Source organism: Pundamilia nyererei, unplaced genomic scaffold, assembly GCF_000239375.1.
Source record: "Pundamilia nyererei isolate P.nyererei 1_Seehausen unplaced genomic scaffold, PunNye1.0 scaffold00018, whole genome shotgun sequence".
Lineage (NCBI taxonomy): Eukaryota > Metazoa > Chordata > Actinopteri > Cichliformes > Cichlidae > Pundamilia > Pundamilia nyererei.
The window spans coordinates 3,950,141-3,970,517 of record NW_005187419.1 but is presented as its reverse complement, the minus strand read 5'-3'; the positions used below and the strand labels follow the sequence as shown (position 1 = coordinate 3,970,517).

Below are 20,377 nucleotides of genomic sequence, written 5' to 3'. Positions count from 1 at the left end.
GCGAGGAGGATGGCAGCAAAAAGGAAGAACCTGGATATAAAAAAAAGTATTTCGGAAACTAACTGCACAACAGGCAGCAATATTAGTTATCTCAGTCTCCCACAGTAGCATTTCTAATTTTGATTGAAACTGTCAGAGAAAACGGCAGCCTCGAGCAAGCCAGGATACTAGTTTACAGAGGCTGTAAAAATTTTATGTGTAACATTAAAATGTTGGTGACACAATAATTTCTTCCTAATGGCACTGACATATTCATAGGGTTAATTTTTGAGACAAAATATCATGAGGTAGTCGTGATTTTGCAAATATTCCACCTTGGAGTGCAGTTTGCACAAAGTGTTTTAAATTTAAATGCACTCATCCTACAAACATTACTGATGAGTCAAGATCTGCACAAATTGACAGAAACACTGAAGCAGCTTCACATTTTATTCTTATTGTCATGTATGTCCTGTTTGTCAGGTGATAGAGTAATGGTGATACAAGAATCACAGGTGAAATTGGATGATGACTTGGTGGTTCATTACTGTATTTGAAGCACATGTGTGACTGCATGTATTTGGAATGTCTCACTGTTATTCATCAGGTGACAGAGGCAGCTCTGCCATGTTGTAGCTCGGACAGAGGTGAAGAGGCGAGGTCACAGGTGACTGATGATTTGGTGCTATAGATTAACTAGTATTTATTATCATGATAGTTGTTAGGCTGCTGATGTAAATTGATTCATTAGTGTATATTTGACAAAGAATCTGAATTGACATGTCTCAGTTTTTATATGGCACGAATCCATATGTTATTTTATCAGGTAGCAATATGTCCTAGTGCAGTCAGAGGGGAAGAGCCAGGGCCAAAGGTGAGGCACATCAAGCACACAATAATAATTTTAATCTGAGGATAAAACACATGTACTGAGGCTGAAAGAAGCTTCAGTGCTCTCAGAAGACTAAAAAGATGGCTATAGCAGTTTATCTCAGTTAATGAGAGGAGAAGGCATGTGTTTGGCTCCTTCACGTAGTCCACATTGAGTTGTTGTGTGGGGCACCAGTAGTCCATGTCTGTTGCTGTAACAGTAGTTCATGTTTTGAATAAAAAAAATCCCAGCTCACTGATTTGATCGGGGCAATATTGTGCCTAAAATGTTGCATAATTTTGCTGAGAGATCTTTTGTGGTAATCTTAGATGAGTAGTTTTATGGACAAAAACCACCAGGTCATTCAGTGTTCCCTTAGTGCTAATGTGTTAGAGATGTTGGTGTACTACAATTGAACTAATGTTGTTAAGTTCTTAAAGTCATATTCTTTTATTGTCATGACTGTATTTGAAGCTATTTTTATGTTTGTATGATACCTGATTTATATGGAATATGGCTGAAGTAAACTAAAGCCTAAAATACTTAGTCATTTGTTTAATAGTAATTTAACATTATATAATTCACATATAAAACTATGAACTGTAATTTTAAATGGTTTAAAAGCATGCAGAATAGCATATGTAGGCAAGTATATTTCTCCTTTTTTTAAATCAAGAAGCAAAGACAAAAAGGAAAAAAAGAAACAGGGCAGGGTTCAGTGGTTGAATCATCCGTCCCCACCAATGCCAAAACCAAATCTACGCCCTTGGTTCTGAGTCTTACATTTTAAAAACATTCATTACACACTGCTAAGTCCCCTGCCTCTTTACAATGAGTTTTGTTTGTTTTCTATAGGTAAATGTGACATTTCGTAAAGTTAAGATCAGCTCTATGTGACTTATTCATTCAAGCATGTCTTCATTTGTCTGAACATGCAAAGATACCCGTTTTTCCTACACCATGGGAACGCAACACGGTTTAACAAGGCCGAGGGCCTGAAAGTCATTTGTTTTCCCTGAATCGGACTGCCTGGATTGGATGGCCGGGGGTTCCGCCCACAAACACACAAGGTGGAGTTGAAAAGCAAAACATGCTGTACCAAAATGAAGCTGTCAAACAGCCGCTTACAATATACAAAAAAGAGGTTAGGAGCAGCGAGAAACAGCGCGGTTTCTGCTTTATTAAGACCACTTTAATATTTATATTTTAAGTGGAAATCTGGCGTTTCTAAGTAAAATTTGTGAAGTTTCGGTTTTAAGTTGATATAAAAAAATCTGAGGGAAAAACGTGATTTGATTGAGTTGCATGAATTTTACAATCACCTGTAAAACGTTGGCTTTCATTGCACTCTCGGTGACCCGATAAAGTATTCGGTGGGTTCAAACTTCGCTGCAGATGTGACGGGGTCGGCCTGCGGGAGTAAAAATAATCGCCCTCGGTTGTATTCAAACTGAGAGATCGGAAAAAATGTGGAGGTCTCGGCGTAGCGAAATGGTTGGATGGAGAGAGAAGAGCTGCTGCGCGCTGAGTGGAGGGAGACGGCGAGTGAGATGGAGGCGGGGGGGAAGGACCATCTCTGCGGGGACTGGAGCCCAGGACCGACGGCGCAGTGCTGGCTATCGTTCAACCCTCCCCTTCTTCCTCTACAGCGACACCGAGACTCACGCTGAGAGACAGGTAAGCCAACACAACAGCCGATCGGTTTCAATATACAATGCGCGTATGTGATAAACAAACCGCGAAAAAGCCACCAAAACGCGATAAATATACATTTAATGCATGTTTTTGTTTTCTCGTAAAGCGCCTCGGTCGGCAGCTTCTTTGTAGTAGCGAAATAAACCGACGGTTGTAGGGTACAGACGACGGCGGCCATACCCGAATTTCTTGTCCCAAACAGCGGGGAAGGAACTGGACGTAAGACCCCGGGGTAAACGTGATAAATTTCTTTTCAAAATAACACGAAAAAGGACTATTTTGAGCTAACCCCTTCATCGAAACTCGCCTGCTCCTGCTATACAGGGAGTATTTGCGTAGGAGAATAAACGGTGGTTTCCGCGCCGAGACCTCCATGCGGCTGTTGGCGGAACAGCCAGCCGCCTCTCTCGGTTAGCCATCAGGGATCTCAGTTTAATATCTCACCGTGCAGAGACTCGCCCTCTCTCTCCCCCTCTCTCTCACTGGCTAGCCCAGAACCTCCGACGACCGAGCTCGGAGAACCCGCCTTCTTGCCCTCGCTTAAACGCTTTTGGATCGAGGGAAGGGAGTCTGCGACGCCCTGGCTTTAGTTTTAAGCTCCGTTTCTCTGTGTTTGCAGTGCGCCATTGGACCTTGTCACGGTAGGTTTCCTTGTAGAGCAGAGCTGAAGCATGGCGGACCTGGAGCTGTTTGTCGCGCCAGAGAAGCTACTCAGCCGCGGTTTGTTAACATGTTTCCTCGGAGCTTTAGCTAACCATTTTAGATGCCGTTTAATGCTACAATACTGCAACCGGAACTGTAAGCAGCTACGGTTAAAACTGAATCGTGGTTTAAAAAATAAAATAAAATCAGTTTGACGCGATAACATTTGCCCGTTAAAAAACATTTTCCGTTTTCTTCTTTCTTCCTGCGCCTCCGCAAGACTTTCCAGCCACCACGATATTTACGGGCATTTCTACAATTTGTTACTAATCCATCTACGCTGTCCACCATTTAAATTAGTTGCTTTTTATTAAAGGCAGCTAAATAAAAACCGTTACGTGATTTAGATGATTGGTTGTAAACAGCAGCTAATGTCAATGTGGTCCAGGTCTACTCTGCAGGACACGAAATTGTTCTTAGATGCCAAAAAGCCTAAAGCCTTGTATTAAATAACCTTTAAAAAGGCATAGCTAATAATATTTAAAAGAAAATGTCCCAATTTTAGCCGCATTCGGTGTGTCAAATCGTCCTTGCTCGTGTAATGCCTCAACACTCAAATTTATATCACGCATATTGTCATAATAATTAAATTTAAGGTAGATTTTATGTTTCAAGGGTTTCTTATATACAACGTGGAGGTTATTTAGTTACATAAATGGTGAAATCGATCGTTTAAATGTAGCTAGGTCACACGGTTGACACCACATTGAGCTGGGGCCATCAAGGACAAGATGAACAACGAGCAGCCGCCATCATTGGAACACAGCTCGGTTACGCCTCGCTGAAGAATGCTCTGGATTTTGCTAGCAAATCCCACTCTGAAACGCCTATAACTTGAATAAAAACGGCCTGCAGATAGCCTTAAAACACATTTCTTTACTGTAAACGAATGTTATTTTCGATTTCATCGCTCCGGTCTCAGTTAACACTACGAGGAGAATATTATAGGTTTTGCGTGGCGGAGCTAGATCAGCGCCCAACGGTGATGAGGCGCCTCTGTCGAGTGGCGCATTTGGCTGCAGTGCTTCCAAGCTACCATTCCCCTTTCTCGGAGACCGAAAGCAGATCCCTCGTCCGTGGTCAGCTGGTCGCCTACAGCTGCCCGTCCGTCCACGTCCATTCGCTTCCTCCTTCCGTGGATCCTCCCCAACCTCAGCTCCGACAGAAAATCCTCCATTACTGAGCGGACCAGGCGAGAAAATGGTCGCTCCTGTGTGTCCACGATACTTTTGTTGTGGAATAAGGACAGTACTAATACGCCAAATTCCGGTTGGCAAAATTTGCTCGACGGAGACTCCTGTTGTCGTAGCTAGATGTGCTAGTTGAAGCCCTCCGCAGTGTTATTTGAGATTTGAAGCCGTCACAAGCAATAGCCTATGTCTCACCATGTAGCGTAAACGTTTAAGGGGCGGTGTAATGAACATAAACCATTATGTCGAGCCAAATTTAAATTTAACGACTTTGACTCGTCATTATTACTTTTATATGAAGAATTAGCCACATTAATTGGTAATTAAGCCCGTTTATACAAATAAGACAAAATAGCATTAATTACTATTTTTAAAGATCACGAACTGGTTAAAGGTAATATACACGAATATGTATATTATAAACTGCTGATTGGTTCTTGATTGAAGTCGATATATAAAAGATATGCTTTTAAATAATCTTATGGGATTTTTTTTTTCGCAGATCCAAGACAGAATATCCGCAAATGAATGGAGAAATGGAGGCAACGACACAAGACCAAGGTGGGTTTTTTGCTAAATCAAGTTTTTCTGAACAGAGTTGATATGTAGATTAATCATGGCAAGGCAGCACTTTACATAACCTTGTATATTAAGACCTTAGTATTAAACTTGATTAATGTACTAGTTCTTCTAAGAATTACAGCAATTAAAACTGAATGTTTGATTCCGATTAGATTAGATTAGAATATATGGTTTACCAACTTAAAGCCAATAGTAAGAATAGAATAGTAATTTTATTTTTTTTTCTTGTCAGAATACACTAAAGGATGTATAATTTGAAAGACATTTTGGGCAGATCTGTTTTTTTCCTTTGTGATTTTTATGTCTTTCTTCTCTCTCTCTTTTAACATTTTCACAGTATGGGCGCAGGATGACCTTTTAAGACTGCTGGAGGCCATGAAAGTGGCTCTTCCACAGAAAGACCTGACTAAATACAAAACATCAGAGTCCCACCTGGACTGGCAGAAAGTTGCTTTCAATTCCTACACAGCTGAGATGTGCAAGCAGAAATGGCAGGTGGTGTCGAAAGAGGTGAGTTGATTTGTATCGATTTTTCTCCAAGTCAGATTGTTCTGTTAAGTCAAGTCTTCTGAGTTTCTCCGTTTTGTTTTTCTGCCAAACACAGATTCGTAAATTCAGGACCCTGACAGAATTGATATTTGATGCTCAAGACTACATAAAGAACCCATACAAGGGCAAGAAAATAAAGGTGAATTCAAGTCAACATTCACATGATTTTATGGCCTACCAGTTGTGTTAGTGGAGTTCAAGGCTTAAGTAATTCCGTCCCCTTTCCCTCCCACAAATGCAGAAACACCCAGATTTCCCCAAGAAGCCTTTGACTCCATACTTCCGTTTCTTTATGGAGAAGAGGGCCAAGTATGCAAAGCTGCACCCTGAGATGAGCAACCTGGACCTCACTAAAATCCTATCTAAGAAGTATCGGGAGCTGCCTGATAAAAAGAAGGTCAGTCAAAGACAAACACTGTTTTGACCATCATGTTTTTTTGTTTTTTTCCTAAAAAATATCCTTGGAAAAATAATGTTTCTTTTCATAACTACAGAAAAAATATGTTGACGACTTCTTACGAGATAAGGAAACATTTGTTCAAAGTATGATGAAGTTCAGGTGAGATGATTTACTACTTGATTTTTTTAAACTAGTCATAACACATAAGCCTAAAATGCATAATACCTGTTTAATACGTTTTTTATGATGCCTAAACAGGGAAGAGCATCCAGACCTGGTGGAGAGCATGGCCAAAAAAGGCTCAAATGTACCAGAAAAGCCCAAGACGCCCCAACAGTTGTGGTACAACCACGAAAAGAAGGCCTTCCTCAAGCTGCACCCTGATGTGAGTTTAGCTGCGCAACAAACAGAATGCAACTTTTAGCCGCTTTCAGAGATTTTAACTTTTTCTGTGTCTCACCCAGGCGACCACCAAAGACATTAAAGATAGTCTTGGCAAACAGTGGACGCAGCTTTCTGACAAAAAGAGGCTCAAATGGATCACCAAGTCGCTGGAACAGCAGAAGCAGTATGAGGTGAGACAAGAATCAGTGTGTGGTTGCCTTAGATGACAAAAGATGACAAAAGAAAATAATTTTTAACTGAGGATTTTTTTGCGATCTTCCAGGAGACGATGCGTGAATACATCCAACAGCATCCGGAGTTAAATATGACTCAGGAAGACATCGTAAAGTCCACCCTGACCAAGGCAGAGAGGCACCTGAAGGACAAATCTGACGGACGTCCTGACAAACCACCTCCGTGAGTCACGGCTACAAATACTCTCCTGACACATCTGAGGGAGGGGATTTTTGTAGGTCACTGCCCTTGCGAGATATTTGGTTTTGACATGTGGTGTTTGAATGCTTTCAGAAACGGTTACTCGATGTTCTGTGCGGAGCTAATGTCGAGCATGAAGGACGTTCCCAGCACAGAGCGTATGGTGATGTGTAGTCAGCGGTGGAAGCTGCTAAAGCAGGGTGAAAAGGACGCCTACCAAAAACGCTGCGAACAGGTGACTTGAGAATCATGAATAACTGAGAGGAAAAAGTCAATAAGTAAAGCAAGTTTATCTAAATTGTCACTTTTTTTTTGTCTTTTTTTTCTTTCAGAGGAAAAAAGAGTATGAAATTGAGATGAACAGATTTCTCAGTGTAAGTCTCAAACATTGTTTACATGTTTTGTTTTTACTGGAAGTGTTTCTTATGTGTGGTTTATTTGCTGTGCATCTGTAGAGTATATCAGAGGAGGAGCAGCAGCGGGTCTTGGGTGAGGCGAAGACTGGTTTTAAGAAAAGCACTGGAGCCAATAGTCCCGCATCTAAAAAGAAAAACTCTAAAGCAAACGTATGTCCCAGAATACAGCAACTTTTTATGTTTTTGATAATGATGCAGTCATTTAAGAAAAACACAACTTGTCAGTGTAGCAATGCAATATGTCCTCGAGTCAGATTTTGTTCCGTGTTATTTTCTGATATATAGTGTAGCTGTTTACATGTTCACCTAACACGCAAAGGTATAAAGGCAAGGAAAATATATTTGTGCGAAACTGTTGAGAGCCAATCGGTCTGTTTTTCAGAGGTACAGAAAGAGAAAACTGCAGCGTAATGCAATAACATTTTAATAAGAATTTTAAATTCAGGTGTGCTTTACAGTTAGATTTGTATTTACATAGATGCTTTCATGTATTATTCTGATATTCTCACGTGGAACGTGCAGGCAAATCCAGAAAAACCCAAAAGACCCATTTCAGCCATGTTCATATTTGCTGAGGAGAAACGTCCCAAGCTGCAGCAGGAGCGGCCAGACCTCGCTGACAGTGAGATCACAAGACTTCTTGCTCGCATGTGGAACGAGCTACCAGATAAGAAGAAGGTAAGGTGTTAGTTTATGGAACAGAAATGCCGCATCGGTAGACTTTCAAGGTCAAAGGTTATTCTGAAAGTGGGATTTTTCAATTATTTTGTGATGTGCTGGATTTCTCTAATGATTTAGGAGAAGTTTAAGCGCTTAGAATCAGTGTTGAAGGCAGAATCGGAGAAGAAGGAAAAAGAGGACCGCAGTCGACTCCCAGATCCGCCCAAAAATGCACAAGACATCTGGCAGCAGAGTGTTATAGGCGACTACCTGGCCAGATTTAAGGTATCCACAAACTAGCTGTTGTATTTTAGCCCACATTATTCAGTATAATAGCAAATCGTTAAAATATTTGGATGTTTTTGTGAATAGAAATTTACTTAATAATCATGCTGATGTTAACAATGAGCTACAGCTGTGTAATGCTGTTGATGACAGAGTGCTGGAAACACAGATAACATACCCGGGAATGGATTTAATGCCTGTATGTGGTTTGCAGAACGACCGGCCAAAGGCACAGAAAGCAATGGAAGGAACCTGGAGCACCATGGAGAAAAAAGAGAAGATTATGTGGATCAAAAAGGCAGCAGAAGACCAGAAAAGATATGAGGTTAGGACACAGTCTCAATAAAATCTCCTGTTTCTCTATATGAAACCAGTGAGAGCTAAATGTTGATTTACCTGTCCTCAACAGAGAGAAGTAAGTGAGATGCGCTCGCCTGCTGCTGCCATTGCCTCAGGGAAGAAGATGAAATTTGAGGGTGAACCCAAGAAACCGCCATCGTAAGTTTGCGACATTCAGCTCATCTGTGCTGCCTGATGTAGCCGATTCGAAGGCCTGACTTTTTTTTTTTTTCTCCTTTTACTTTGACTCTAGAAATGGATATCAGAAGTTCTCTCAGGAGATGCTGTCCAATGGAGAGCTGAATCATCTCCCAATGAAAGAGCGGATGGCTGAGATTGGCAGCCGCTGGCAGAGGTTACCACTGAAGGACAAGGACCGCTACAAGAAGATTGCTGAGGAGAAGCAAAGGCAGTACAAAGTCCAACTGGAACAGTGGCTCGCTGTAAGAAGAATTTAATGGATTGGGGGGGGAGGCAAGATGTTTTTGAGACATTTGGAAAAATCTATTTCCGTCTTTCCACAGAGTTTGTCTTCGCAAGAGAGAAACACTTACAAAGAATATAATTCACAAGTAAGGAATGTTTTTGATTTGTAACAGCTAGCATTTACAAACGGCTGAAATTGCAATATCTGTTTTTGATATATTTTAATGATCTATTATTTCGCAAATCATTCAGAAAAGAAGAACTACAGCAAAACCAGGAGGCCCCAAGGCAAAGGCCAAGAAATCTGTGAGTACAGACTTATTTCTTTGTTTGCTGTCTTGGAGCTGAGTTGAGCAGAAACTTTAATTTTTTATAGTCATGTTATTAGCATTATCTGAAAGGGGGGGATCACTTGTTGCAGGATACGGAGGAGGACGAGGATGATGACGACGATGAGGAGGATGACGACGACGATGAGCAGGAGAAAGCTTCCAGTGAAGGCGACTCTTCCAGTGAGGACGATGAGGATGATGATGACGTGAGTGTTTTCTCTGCTCAGATACATGAGATAGTTGCAACCAGTGGTTTTGAGTTTTTGCTGAAAATGCGTGTATATATTTCTTTTTGTTTAAAGAAGGAGGACGACGACGATGAAGACGACGAAGAGGACGACGAAGCAGATGACAAGGAGAACAAGTCGGAGGACAGCAGCAGTGAGTCGAACTCACAGGGGTCGTCAGACTCTGATTCAGACTGAAACGCGCCATCACTGACAAACTGAGCAGCGCTGAGCTGAGCCAAGAGTCCAGGGAGCTCTGCCACTGTGCCAACCCTGCTCTCCTCCCACCACCAGAGGGAGCCTCTGCATTGCCTCATCCATTTCACACTCACCCACTTTATGTTGCTGTACTGGCGATCTGTACAGAAGGAGAGACCCTGCCCCTATCTGGAAATCAGTTCAATTCCATCCCCAGCATAGTAGTCATCTCACAGCACGGGCCACTGACAGTATGCCAAAAACAGCATCCCACTGGTTTGGTGATGTCATGAACATTTCTGCACTTGTTTCAATCTTGACTTGCAGCTTCAGTGGTTTAAGGTTAGAGTTTTAATGTGTTGGGTAATTGATTACCCGTTCAGTCTTTTATTTTTGTTATTCCGATGATTAGTTAAGGACAGGTGGCTTGAGTTGTGAACAGGCTGAGCCAAAGAACACAGTACGGTGGATCACCTGAAGGTGGGCAGGGGGGAGGGTATGCGGGGTACTGGAAAATTGCACTCTACAAAAGATTTTCGTTTAATCTTTTTTTTTTTTTTTTCACAACATTGTTGTGTTGTCCTCGACTTACGATGTAGATTTTATGATTTGGTTCTTAAGGAGGTGGTATTTTTTTCAGGAAAAACAAAAAAAAAAATCAAGCCATTATGAATGTCTTTTTTTTTTTGTCGCTGGAAAATTTGAGAGTGTTACATACCCATGTTTTTTCATTTGAAATTTACACTGCCTATAAAGTATTCAATCCTTGGATTTTTCATGTTTTATTGCTTTTCAACAAAGATTCAATTGGACCTTTTCACACACATCGGGATGTAAGGAGGCATAGCAACATTTATTGGAAGTTAACAGACTGCATCTTTTGGGGTGTGTTGTAAAGCTTTTCAACACAGAACTGACATCGACTTCATCTAAGCCTTGGCGTGATGGAATATTCCCTCAGCTAGATTCTGTCTAGATTAAACACGAATCTAAAACACAAGACTGCGATTGCATGCTGGTGCTTTTCATGTCTACCTAGCTGTTTGGGCTTCCAGATTTGGAACGTAGTGTCAAACTGTGTAAACAGTTTAGTTTTATATTGGGACTTAATTTAGATTGGTTTATAGGGATTGTTTTAACTTGGCCGTAAAAGAGTTATAAAGCCGGATTAGCCGTTATGGTTCCAGTATAAAACATAAAGGTCCAATGGGGGTTGAATACTTTCCAGGACATTGCACATTGCCATGTGTCTGTCACTGAAAGATCTCATTTATCCAAACTGACGTGTTGTTGTCGATCAGTCTTAACAGTTCTTACTCAGTTCATTGAGCAGGTTGTAATTATTAATTGCAACACTTGTCCATATTTAAAGCTCAGTCTGACTCTGTTTTTAAAAGCAACGTTAAATATGCTTTTCTTTTTCTTCAGAACTGTTGCTTTCTATTTCATTTACAGTTCAATTGCGATTTGCTACCAGGTTTGTTTTTAATTGTGAGCAGTTGTGTTTTGATCTATCTGGACTCGTCGTGGGTGTTGAGCTGAATGGACTCGTCCATTTTTATTTCCGAGTTTTAATAGTATTGACTGTAATCCACATGGGTTCTGTTCTGATGCTTATCCCAAAAAAAAGCGTGCACTTATTGTAAATCTGTCCCTCTGTGTGAGTTTGTGTGCATGCATGCACAGAACTTTGTATATATGAGGGCGTTTGCGTGTTTCTTTGCTTTAATGTGTGTTGTTTTTGCCGTTTAGTTGCATACCATGACGTGACAGCAGTGTGCATGTATGTGCCTGTGCGGGGACATCATACCAACACCATGAATGTAGATATTGTTAAATCTTTTATTTTTTTTTTTTTTTCTCCAAAGGTCTTTGCGGTCATGTCATTGAAAACCTAAAAATGGGCTTATGTGACTGTGTTTTTGGGTCTCCAGACAGATTAAGTACATGGCAACTATTAATAATCTGTTAATAATGGGTTTATTTTGACCATTTTGAATCTCATCACAGACTGAAATAAAACCAGCGTGGACTATTTAAATAACTGGGGGAGGGAAAAGCAAAGCATTTCCTTTTTGAATGATGAAAGTTTGTAAAAGGGAATTAGGAAACTGAGTTGCCAGTGGACTTGGGGTTAAAAAAGACAAAAAAAAAAAAAGCAACTGTAATTTTCTGTAAATACTGTTTTTGTATCGAGTGCTTATTGTTTTGTTAGTACTTTTATTTTGGCAAGCCCTCATCTGTGGTTTCAAAGGCCAGTGAGTCTTTCACTCACGGGGGAGAATTTTTGGTTAAATTCGCCTGTTTTAGTTGTTTCTTCTCTCCCTTATGTTGGTTTATAGAGATATCTAAAACAGCAAAGCTTTACAAGTTTGTACTGCTGACAAATTGACAGAATTTGATGTTTTATATAGCTGAGGGTGTTCTTATGTCCTTGTAGTTCAAGTATTTGGGCAAATAAATGACCTTTAACAGTTAAAAGTGTGGATTTATTTAATATGTTGACAGCACACAAATCACTACTTGGTTACAGTTTTAAGAATTGTTATATATGGTCCTGAATACATTTTAACCAAACAGGATCCAGGGCATGGATCACATGAAGCAAAAAATGCTGAAGAAAAGTTTTTGTTGCACTAAAAATTTTTACCTGTAGCAGTTTTGATTAGGAGGAATGGATACAGCATAGCATCATGATATTTTGCATGCCAGTATATCAACATTCTGGAAACTGCAGACAAGAGGGCTTATCTCTCTTGCATGAAATCGACTCAACCGAAAAAACATCCAAGAGCGGACGCTTAGACTTGACAAAGCTACCTCCTACTTCAAGGAAAGCTAATGGCTCAGTCGCATAAGTAAAATAGGACATCTACAAGAAAAAAGTGTGGCTGCCTTTTGATTGTATTGAATTTTTTTCATATTCTGCAACTGATTGCAATTTGTTCAGATGTCAGAGTGTTGCACACTTACAAACATTGCACAGGTCATCTGACAGGTGGCAACATTTCTGCAAACAGTTACAATCTGACTTGTAAAAAGGTGAAAAATGGCAAAAAATATTGGATGTAGAGTGACGTATTGTGATAATTTCATATCATGGGGTGTCCAGTGATTCCCAAATGTAGTTCTGCTACACATGATTAAACTGAAGCAATACTCAAACCTTGATGTGATGTTGTAAAGCAGGATCCTCCACAAGGAACTCATGTCAGATGTTGCTCTGGTGGTGTATATCAAGTTCCACAAAATGGAAAAATGGCCTCTAGTGAATCCCTGACTTTAACCAAATCCAACACATAAAAGATAAACTGGAGGGCCAACTCTTCACCTAGCATAGCTGGGATGGAGAAAATCCAAAATCTTGTGGGTTTTAAAAGTAGCTGGAGCTAGAGTCCAATAATCCTATGCTGGTGTAATGTTAAGGTGTCCACATACTTTCTGTCATTTAACAAAGTTAAAGTGATGACCTCATTCAGCCCGCCCAGGCTCTACAAACAGATTGTAGATAAAGAGCGAAAATCTAGCGTTCATTTATGGATGTCTGAGCTGAAAGAAACCTCGCCGTGAAAGCGGAAACACCCGAACTGTACCTTCAAAGTAAAAGTATAAACGCGCTCTTCAATACCTCACTAATCTCCCCACAGTTTTTTCTGTTTTGGTTTGTTTTGTGTTTTTTGTATTTTTCTTTTATGCAGGGTGCCATATAACCAGAAGGTCACTAAGTTTCTTCTGTACTAAATTTTTAAACACAGTTTTCAACATAATTTTATGTAATTTATTAGGACCTTAGATTTTTTGTTTGTTTTCTTAGATCCGTTTAAGGCGTTTAAGTGTAGCTGGTCTAGGTGGCGCTAATTTTGTCTGCTGCTGGCCCAGGGGCCAGAATCGGCCCTACGAAAATTACAGTCTGGCCCACTGGACTGCTTTGGAATATGTGATAGAGGGCATAAATTTCAGACTGTACATTGTATTTTCATAGCTTTTACCGTTTTCCCCACTTATAAAGCTGTCCCTTAAGACAAAATAATTAAATAATATATGAACAATAAAGTTTTTCTTCACAATTTTTTGTCAATTTCTAGTTCAAATTGGCTGTTCGTGCCCTGTGATGTTAAATGAGCTCGACAGCTCATAAAATAAATATGAAAATTCTGGCAAGTAGCTAGCTGTTAAAGATATGTGGCTAAACAAAAATGTTAACAATTGTTTTTAAAATGTTGTTCTTCTTTCAGTTAGAAATTAAAAGATTAGATTTTTAAAAAAATTAAGATACATTTCCTCATCTTGCTTGTTAATATAAAAATGCACATTAATATAGCAAATAGTGACAGAAAAATTAAATGAGTCATGATGTGTATTGGTATTTTTGAATTTAGCAACATTACTTTACTTTACATTACATTACCTTACATTACATTATTTTATATATTTTATAAGCATTTGAATGATTAAATTAGCTTAATCTCTATCCTTTTTAACGATTTCAACATGGACTGTATTCTTGATTTTTTTTTTTCTTTTTTGTTTTTGTCGAGTTCCAGCAACTCGCTTCACGTTTGCAGGTTAAGCTTTTATTTTTATTGCTACAACCGGAAGTTAGCTGGTTTATATGCTTTGTCGGCCTCCTCGCTCGTACCGTCAGTTTTGCTAACCGACACCTGCGACAGCAAACACTTTTATCGAGCTTTTTGTTTTGTCCGTGTTATTAGAATGGCTGTAGCTGAAGACCGGGCCTCCTGCTAACGCGTTTTATTTGGATGGACTCGGTCATGTTGCCTCCTTCAGAGAAACTGCCCGGTTCAGGCTGAGTTTTCGGCATGACAGGGTAAGAGGAAACAGTTTGAAATTAAAACACACCTAACGTCGCTACACTGTTTCTTAGTATTTGAATGCCACAAAGGCCTTTCCTTCAGCTCATATTAGTAGAGCAGTGGGGCCAGCAGATATAAACCATGAAAGGTGATATTAGCCGGAGTTAATTTGCTAAGGAACTGTCACTACCTGCGTTTAGGTTCTACTAACGTTAGCTAGTCGTTCGTGAGGTAGTTTAAATGAATGTGTTTTTGTAAAATGTAGCTATTTTTGAGCTTTCGTGTTGGATACATAGGTATCTTGTTTATCTCAATCAACCACATGTAATGTTAAAGCTGGTTAGAGTACATAGTTAAAACCACATTTCTCTCTGTGTGTGTGATGTCCAGTAATGTGAAAATCAGGATGTTGCTGTAGCTGATATGTGCTGATATGTTCAGTTCAGGCTTGGGGTTACAGTGGTCAGATTGTACCGCTAATTATCATATGTTTACATGAAACTTCTGTGGTGATCTTGGACATGACCAGCGATTATTTCTTCTTTTCAACAGGATGAAGATAGACCTGGAACAAGTGCTAATACATATTTTTAAAGTATGTTATTTGCGACTGGTATCTTGAATCTGTGTGCCATACATCTGTTGCCTTTCAAGCATGCTGTGATTTCACTTCTATCCTATCTCTTTTAAGTCCTCAGATATCAATCTTATTACCTTGCTGTCAAGACTTCCAATAGAGATTTTCAAATGAAAATGGAGGATATGCCCCTCTCAGGCCCAGACAACACCAGGCTGGAGGTGAGGTATTACCTGTGCATACAGGTACCCATGCATTTACCTAACATTGGGTTTGTCTTTGGTGTTACACTATGTTTTTGTTGTTGTAGGCCCTGGCCCATGACATCTACTCTGAGCTGGTGGAAGATGCCTGTTTGGGCCTGTGTTTTGAGGTGCATCGAGCTGTTAAACAGGGCTATTTCTTCCTGGATGAAACGGACCAAGAGAGCATGAAGGAGTTTGGTTGGTGCCATTGGATCTGGTTTCTATTCTGTCTGTCTTCAATGTGTTTGCTTACTGTTTTTTTTTTTTGTTTGTTTGTTTGTTTGTTTGTTTTTTCCCTCCAGAAATTGTGGATCAACCAGGAGTGGACATATTTGGGCAGGTGTACAATCAGTGGAAGAACAAAGAGTGTGAGTGTCCCAACTGTAAAAGATTAATAGCAGCTTCTCGCTTTGCTCCACATTTGGAGAAATGCCTTGGCATGGGACGCAACAGCAGCCGCATCGCCAACCGCAGGTCGGTCAGTGAAGGTCATAAAGCAGAAATTCCTGCAGTGATCCAAAGTTATACATGAAATTCTAATTTAATTATTTGATCTTCTTTTAACAGGCTAGCCAGCAGTAATAATATGAGCAAATCAGAGAGTGATCAGGAAGACAATGATGACCTTAATGATAATGACTGGTCGTATGGGGCTGAAAAAAAAAGTGAGCACTTGAGTGATTGCATTGTACTGAGAGATGAAAGAAATCTCCAGGCAGTTACTTAAAATAAACCTTTCTTATTTCCTTTTTACAGCCAAGAAGAGAAAGTCAGATAAGGTATGTTTTTTTTTTTTTAATTACACATTGTTAGTATAAATACATTTTTCATGTGTATCATAAGGTTATTTTAATCTAAACATTTTTGTTTGTGCAGAGTCAAAATTCCCCAAGAAGATCCAAATCCCTGAAACATAAAAACGGTGAGTCTATCTGGGTTTTTTGTTGTTTTGTTTTTTCAAGTTCATAGCTCAAAGTTGTAGGAAACAATTCAAAGTGAAATGCAAATATTTTTCTTTTAGATGCAGATGGAATTTATAGTTCAATTTTGATTTGCTTTTAGCGGTCTCAATCTGTTACATGAACAGTGTGTTTGTGCGTATGCATTCCAGGTGAGCTTGGAAGTGGCGTCGGTGCTGAATCTTACAAGGTGACAAATCCTCCTGTGATCAAATTGATTGCTAGGCTATAGAGTATTGTAAATTCTATAATCATAAAGGTTTGTTTTGTTTTTAAATTCAGTACAACTATAATACTGGCATCAGTTATGAAACCTTGGGCCCCGATGAAGTCAGATCCCTTCTAACGACGGTGAGCAATTTTCATGAATCTGCCCAAGCATGTCATTTTTTTATTGTTCCAACTACTGATTTAATTATATAAGTGTGAATCATTAAAGTATTGTGTGTTTCTACAGCAATGTGGGGTGATATCTGAGCACACAAAGAAGATGTGTACCAGGTAATTACTGCCTAAGCCTCTGACACAAAGATTAACTTGTAATTAAACCTTTTCTGTTTTGAGAAAACAGCCAGCTGCTTTTGTGTAGCTCCCTGCAGCACAGTTTCTGGTAACATAACACCTGGATTCATGTTGGTTTAACCATCTAATTGAATCTAAATTCTGAGGTCAGCATCCTCATAGCTTGAAATCTTAATTGCTTAGAACTGTTGTCTGAAACTGAAAGTCACAGCTGAAAATGAAATACATAAATATAAGGAAGTTGTGTTTTTTTTTTTAAAATTAAATAAGAAACTTGTGTATGATCAAACTAACTCAAGGGAACACAAGTGGCAACTCATAATTGATCTCTTTTAGACCTGTCCTTTTTCTCCAAGGTGAAGAGCCAAATCTTTAAAGGTCTTAACAACAGACTTATAATAATGAGGAACCCATCAGTGACTAACCTCTAATAGTTTGTAACTCATAACTGCCCATTATCAGTTGGTCTCTGACTGTGTCCCATCAGTCCGCCCCACCTTCCCTGCTGGCTTGCAGGCAGGGAGATGTGTAAAACTATGTGGTGGGTATGGGCGGGCCATCAGTCAGGGGTGTATAACGCCACCTTGTGTCCCACCAGGTCTCAGCGATGTCCCCAACACACGGACGAACAGAGGAGGGCCGTCAGGTTGTTCCTCCTGGGGCCGTCCGCGTGAGTGTACCCTGACCCGTTCCTCACCAAAACCACTAACTAGAGTGCACTTGACAAAAGTCATGTTTGAGTTGGTGTCGTTACCCTCATCGTGCAGGTGTTTGCTCAAACAGTTCACTGTTTGCTGATATGGTTGCCTTGGCTGGAGACAGTGACAGAGCGATGCTGCTGGTCAGTGTTGTGAATACTCTGGCAGAGGGACGCCTTTCTTGCCAGGAACGACTTTTATGCAAAAGCACTGTTGTAAATGACTTGTAAAGCCATTGTTAACAGAACTGAACGCTGCATGAGTTTTAAACACTGGGAAAGATCGATAGACTACCACAGGAAGTTTTTCTGGTCCTGTGAACCGGAACATGACACCAAAATCTGTGGTTGTAGCACCCTCACTTGTAACTATTTGTTATCATAAACACCACAGCCTATTGGCCTTACTAAAAATAATAATAAACCCACTCCATACATCTTAGTCTGAAGGTATGGTTTAACAGCTGAGATGAGTAGACTGCGCTTAAAGAGAAATATCATCTTAGTTCATGTATAAAATGTTTCATCTACAAAGTGACAGAAATGGTGAAAATGGTTGAGTATAATTTTCCAGGCCTTGTCTTTATGCACACGGTTCAGAAAATGAAGCTATTTATCTTGTTATTGATAGAGGCAATAATAAGCAGTTTTTGATGTTATTGTTTTTGCTTGAAATTTGATTCTTTTGATTCTCGAGACATTTTCTTTTTTCCCCAAGAATTCACCTAAAATCAAAAATCCAGTGAGAGGGAGTCATGTTGAAAAAAACCAGTGTGGGTCAGAAAGAAGGGCATGTGTTAATAAGCACACAAAGATACATTTGTCCAACAACTATAAGCAAAATGTTGGGCAGATGTTCATTTGTGTTGTAGAGTTGTTATTATTAAAAGTAATAGTGGTGTTGTTGGTTGTGGTGTTGTTATTGGTATCATAGAGATGGAAAAGAAACTTAAACTGAAAAGTGCAATTACATGACAGATATATAGACATTTTGTTTGTGTGTATATCTGTGTGTGGCTTTGTCTAAAACTGTGTTACTGTGTCTGTTTTTATGTCACAGGCCAACGCTGCCTGATGCAGATGCTGTGGAGACTGACAGCTTTGACATTCCAGATGCACAACCCTTAATGAGCCGCCTGCAGTGGGAGGACTCTGATATTTCACCTACTGATTCTGCTTCATCTAAAGCCAGTGAGGAAGGGACACTCATTTAGTAATTATGACATGTAGGTTTTATCAGTAAAATACATTCCTGTTCTTGTTGCAGGCACCAACCATTCAGATTCTCGGAAGCCCAAGAAAAAGAAGAAGCCATCTCTTCCATTGAACAGTGGAGGAGGAGGAAGTGGGAGTGGAAGCCTGGCTGGAGGCGGCGGCGGCAGCAGCTCTCAGAGTAATATCAGTATATCGACCAAAAAAAAGAGGCCCAAACTCTCAGCACCTCCTATTTCAAGTATCTATGATGATTTAGCATAAGCCAATTTGTCAGACCAGCCCCCACCTCCTCTTATTAAGTCCCTTCTTTCACACCAAGCTTTAAAGGTCTGAGCTGAATGGGATGAAACTTGACTTAGAAGTTCCTTAGTAATCATTTGGCCTTGATAACTGAGGCATCTACATTTAAAGATTTGTCCTTCCTAAATTATGAACACAGAGTTTAAGAATTGCGGTCCGAGTCCAGTCAGAGTGTCTGCAATAACGGATTGGCTCACTTCCAGTGTAAAACAGAATTTGACGCTTTGTGTGGCTGTTTCAATGAGGAGCTTCCACACAACACTGCAGAAAACTTTGCAGCCAATTAAAGAAAATTGTAAAGTAGTGTAAGTAGATTATTTGAACCAAAACATAATTTTATGCAGATATAGAAATAAAGAACATGCTACCCATGTTGCATGTCATCCTCGCTCTTGCAGCTGATCCTTTGCAATAAAGGCAAAAAAAGCTTAGAAATAAATCTTTGAAAAAAAAAATGAACCACTTGTGTGTAAATGATATCTCCTGTGCTCTAAATTTTATTTTACGGAGGGCCTTGAAGTTACAAAAGACATCAATCATAAGACCACCTGGATTCATACAAAGCACTGCAATGTCCTGGAACTGAAAAAAAACTTTTCAGACCACAAGCTGGTAGTGAAAGTTGAGGTTTTTTTTCTTCTTTAAGTTCTACTTAAATTGAAAGGCCTTAAATTCTAAAACCTTCAGATACTCTGTCATTGGTGAGCCTGTGACCGGCCCCTCTTCTTGGACTTTGTGTTCAGACTCGGTCGTAAGGACACGTTCAACACTTGACACACATATACTGGAGTACTCATCGGTGGCTTTTTAATTCTAGCATTGTATTGCACAGTCGTGCGTGTGTGTGTTTGTGTGTCTGTATGATGATTTGCATTTAGCGTGACTGTCAATTTTGTGTGCGTGCGTGCCTGTGTGTAAGTGTACGTGCGGTTGATGTGTGTGTAATCATTCTTTTCACAAAACTATGCATCCTAGAATGTGACTCTTGTGAAAGTATGTGTGTCATTTGGAATATTTAACTCGTTTACATTAACGGTATATTTAAGTTTGTATTTGTCACTGCCTTTGTGGTGATGTGCATATTACTTGTGTGTAAATGCAGAATTTTGATATTTGATGAGCCAGTAGGCTTTTGGGGCACATGTACAGTACATGTATGTTTGACATAAATCATGAATTCAACGTTTATTTGTTTCCTTCTTAGAAAGCCTTGTCCTGTGTGCTTTCACTCACTTTGCTTGTAGATTACATTGTAAAAGTAGATCAGCCCAGCAGTTCAGCTTGTTGTTAATGACCATGAGCGATAAGGTTGCATTTTGTAAGCTTGTAACCAACAGTGTCTGATGTAAATTATGAGGTTTATTACATATTGTAGATG

General features: G+C 39.8%; 2 protein-coding genes across 7 annotated transcripts; both read left to right on the top strand.

The window, feature by feature from the left end:
* Positions 1-1,613: 1,613 nt before the first annotated feature.
* On the top strand, positions 1,614-12,151 carry ubtf (upstream binding transcription factor). 4 transcript variants are annotated; one of them, XM_013909059.1, is made up of 21 exons: positions 1,614-2,527; positions 4,940-4,998; positions 5,357-5,529; positions 5,624-5,707; positions 5,810-5,965; positions 6,063-6,127; positions 6,227-6,353; positions 6,433-6,543; positions 6,636-6,769; positions 6,881-7,022; positions 7,120-7,161; positions 7,243-7,353; positions 7,726-7,881; positions 8,002-8,148; positions 8,363-8,473; positions 8,558-8,646; positions 8,741-8,930; positions 9,012-9,059; positions 9,166-9,219; positions 9,335-9,451; positions 9,548-12,151. In XM_013909059.1, the coding sequence occupies exons 2-21, from the start codon at positions 4,962-4,964 to the stop codon at positions 9,668-9,670; spliced, it is 2,217 nt and encodes a 738-aa protein (XP_013764513.1). In that variant the 5' UTR covers positions 1,614-2,527; positions 4,940-4,961; the 3' UTR covers positions 9,671-12,151. The 4 variants fall into 4 exon arrangements, with proteins under 4 accessions (XP_013764513.1, XP_013764514.1, XP_013764515.1 ...); XM_013909060.1 differs by lacking the exon at positions 1,614-2,527 and adding an exon at positions 2,537-3,186; XM_013909061.1 differs by lacking the exon at positions 1,614-2,527 and adding an exon at positions 3,195-3,265.
* A 2,118-nt stretch (positions 12,152-14,269) lies between these two features.
* On the top strand, positions 14,270-20,181 carry atxn7l3a (ataxin 7 like 3a). Of its 3 annotated transcripts, none has more exons than XM_013909093.1 (14): positions 14,270-14,498; positions 15,037-15,079; positions 15,176-15,282; positions 15,372-15,504; positions 15,609-15,780; positions 15,874-15,971; positions 16,063-16,085; positions 16,183-16,228; positions 16,418-16,455; positions 16,548-16,616; positions 16,723-16,766; positions 17,386-17,457; positions 18,545-18,675; positions 18,752-20,181. In XM_013909093.1, the coding sequence occupies exons 3-14, from the start codon at positions 15,232-15,234 to the stop codon at positions 18,958-18,960; spliced, it is 1,086 nt and encodes a 361-aa protein (XP_013764547.1). In that variant the 5' UTR covers positions 14,270-14,498; positions 15,037-15,079; positions 15,176-15,231; the 3' UTR covers positions 18,961-20,181. The 3 variants fall into 3 exon arrangements, with proteins under 3 accessions (XP_013764547.1, XP_005726256.1, XP_013764548.1); XM_013909094.1 differs by lacking the exon at positions 14,270-14,498 and adding an exon at positions 14,574-14,632; XM_005726199.1 differs by lacking the exon at positions 15,037-15,079 and having other exon boundaries at positions 15,183-15,282.
* The last annotated feature ends 196 nt before the right edge of the window (positions 20,182-20,377 follow it).

Excerpts from the sequence above, each read along its gene's own strand:
- ubtf (XM_013909059.1), top strand. The coding sequence starts at position 4,962 with ATGAATGGAGAAATGGAGGCAACGACACAAGACCAAG. Across the intron at positions 6,770-6,880 it reads CGTCCTGACAAACCACCTCC|AAACGGTTACTCGATGTTCT; the intron begins GTGAGTCACGGC and ends GAATGCTTTCAG. Across the intron at positions 7,023-7,119 it reads ACCAAAAACGCTGCGAACAG|AGGAAAAAAGAGTATGAAAT; the intron begins GTGACTTGAGAA and ends TTTTTCTTTCAG.
- atxn7l3a (XM_005726199.1), top strand. Across the intron at positions 16,229-16,417 it reads ATCCCTGAAACATAAAAACG|GTGAGCTTGGAAGTGGCGTC; the intron begins GTGAGTCTATCT and ends TATGCATTCCAG. Across the intron at positions 16,456-16,547 it reads TCGGTGCTGAATCTTACAAG|TACAACTATAATACTGGCAT; the intron begins GTGACAAATCCT and ends TTTTAAATTCAG.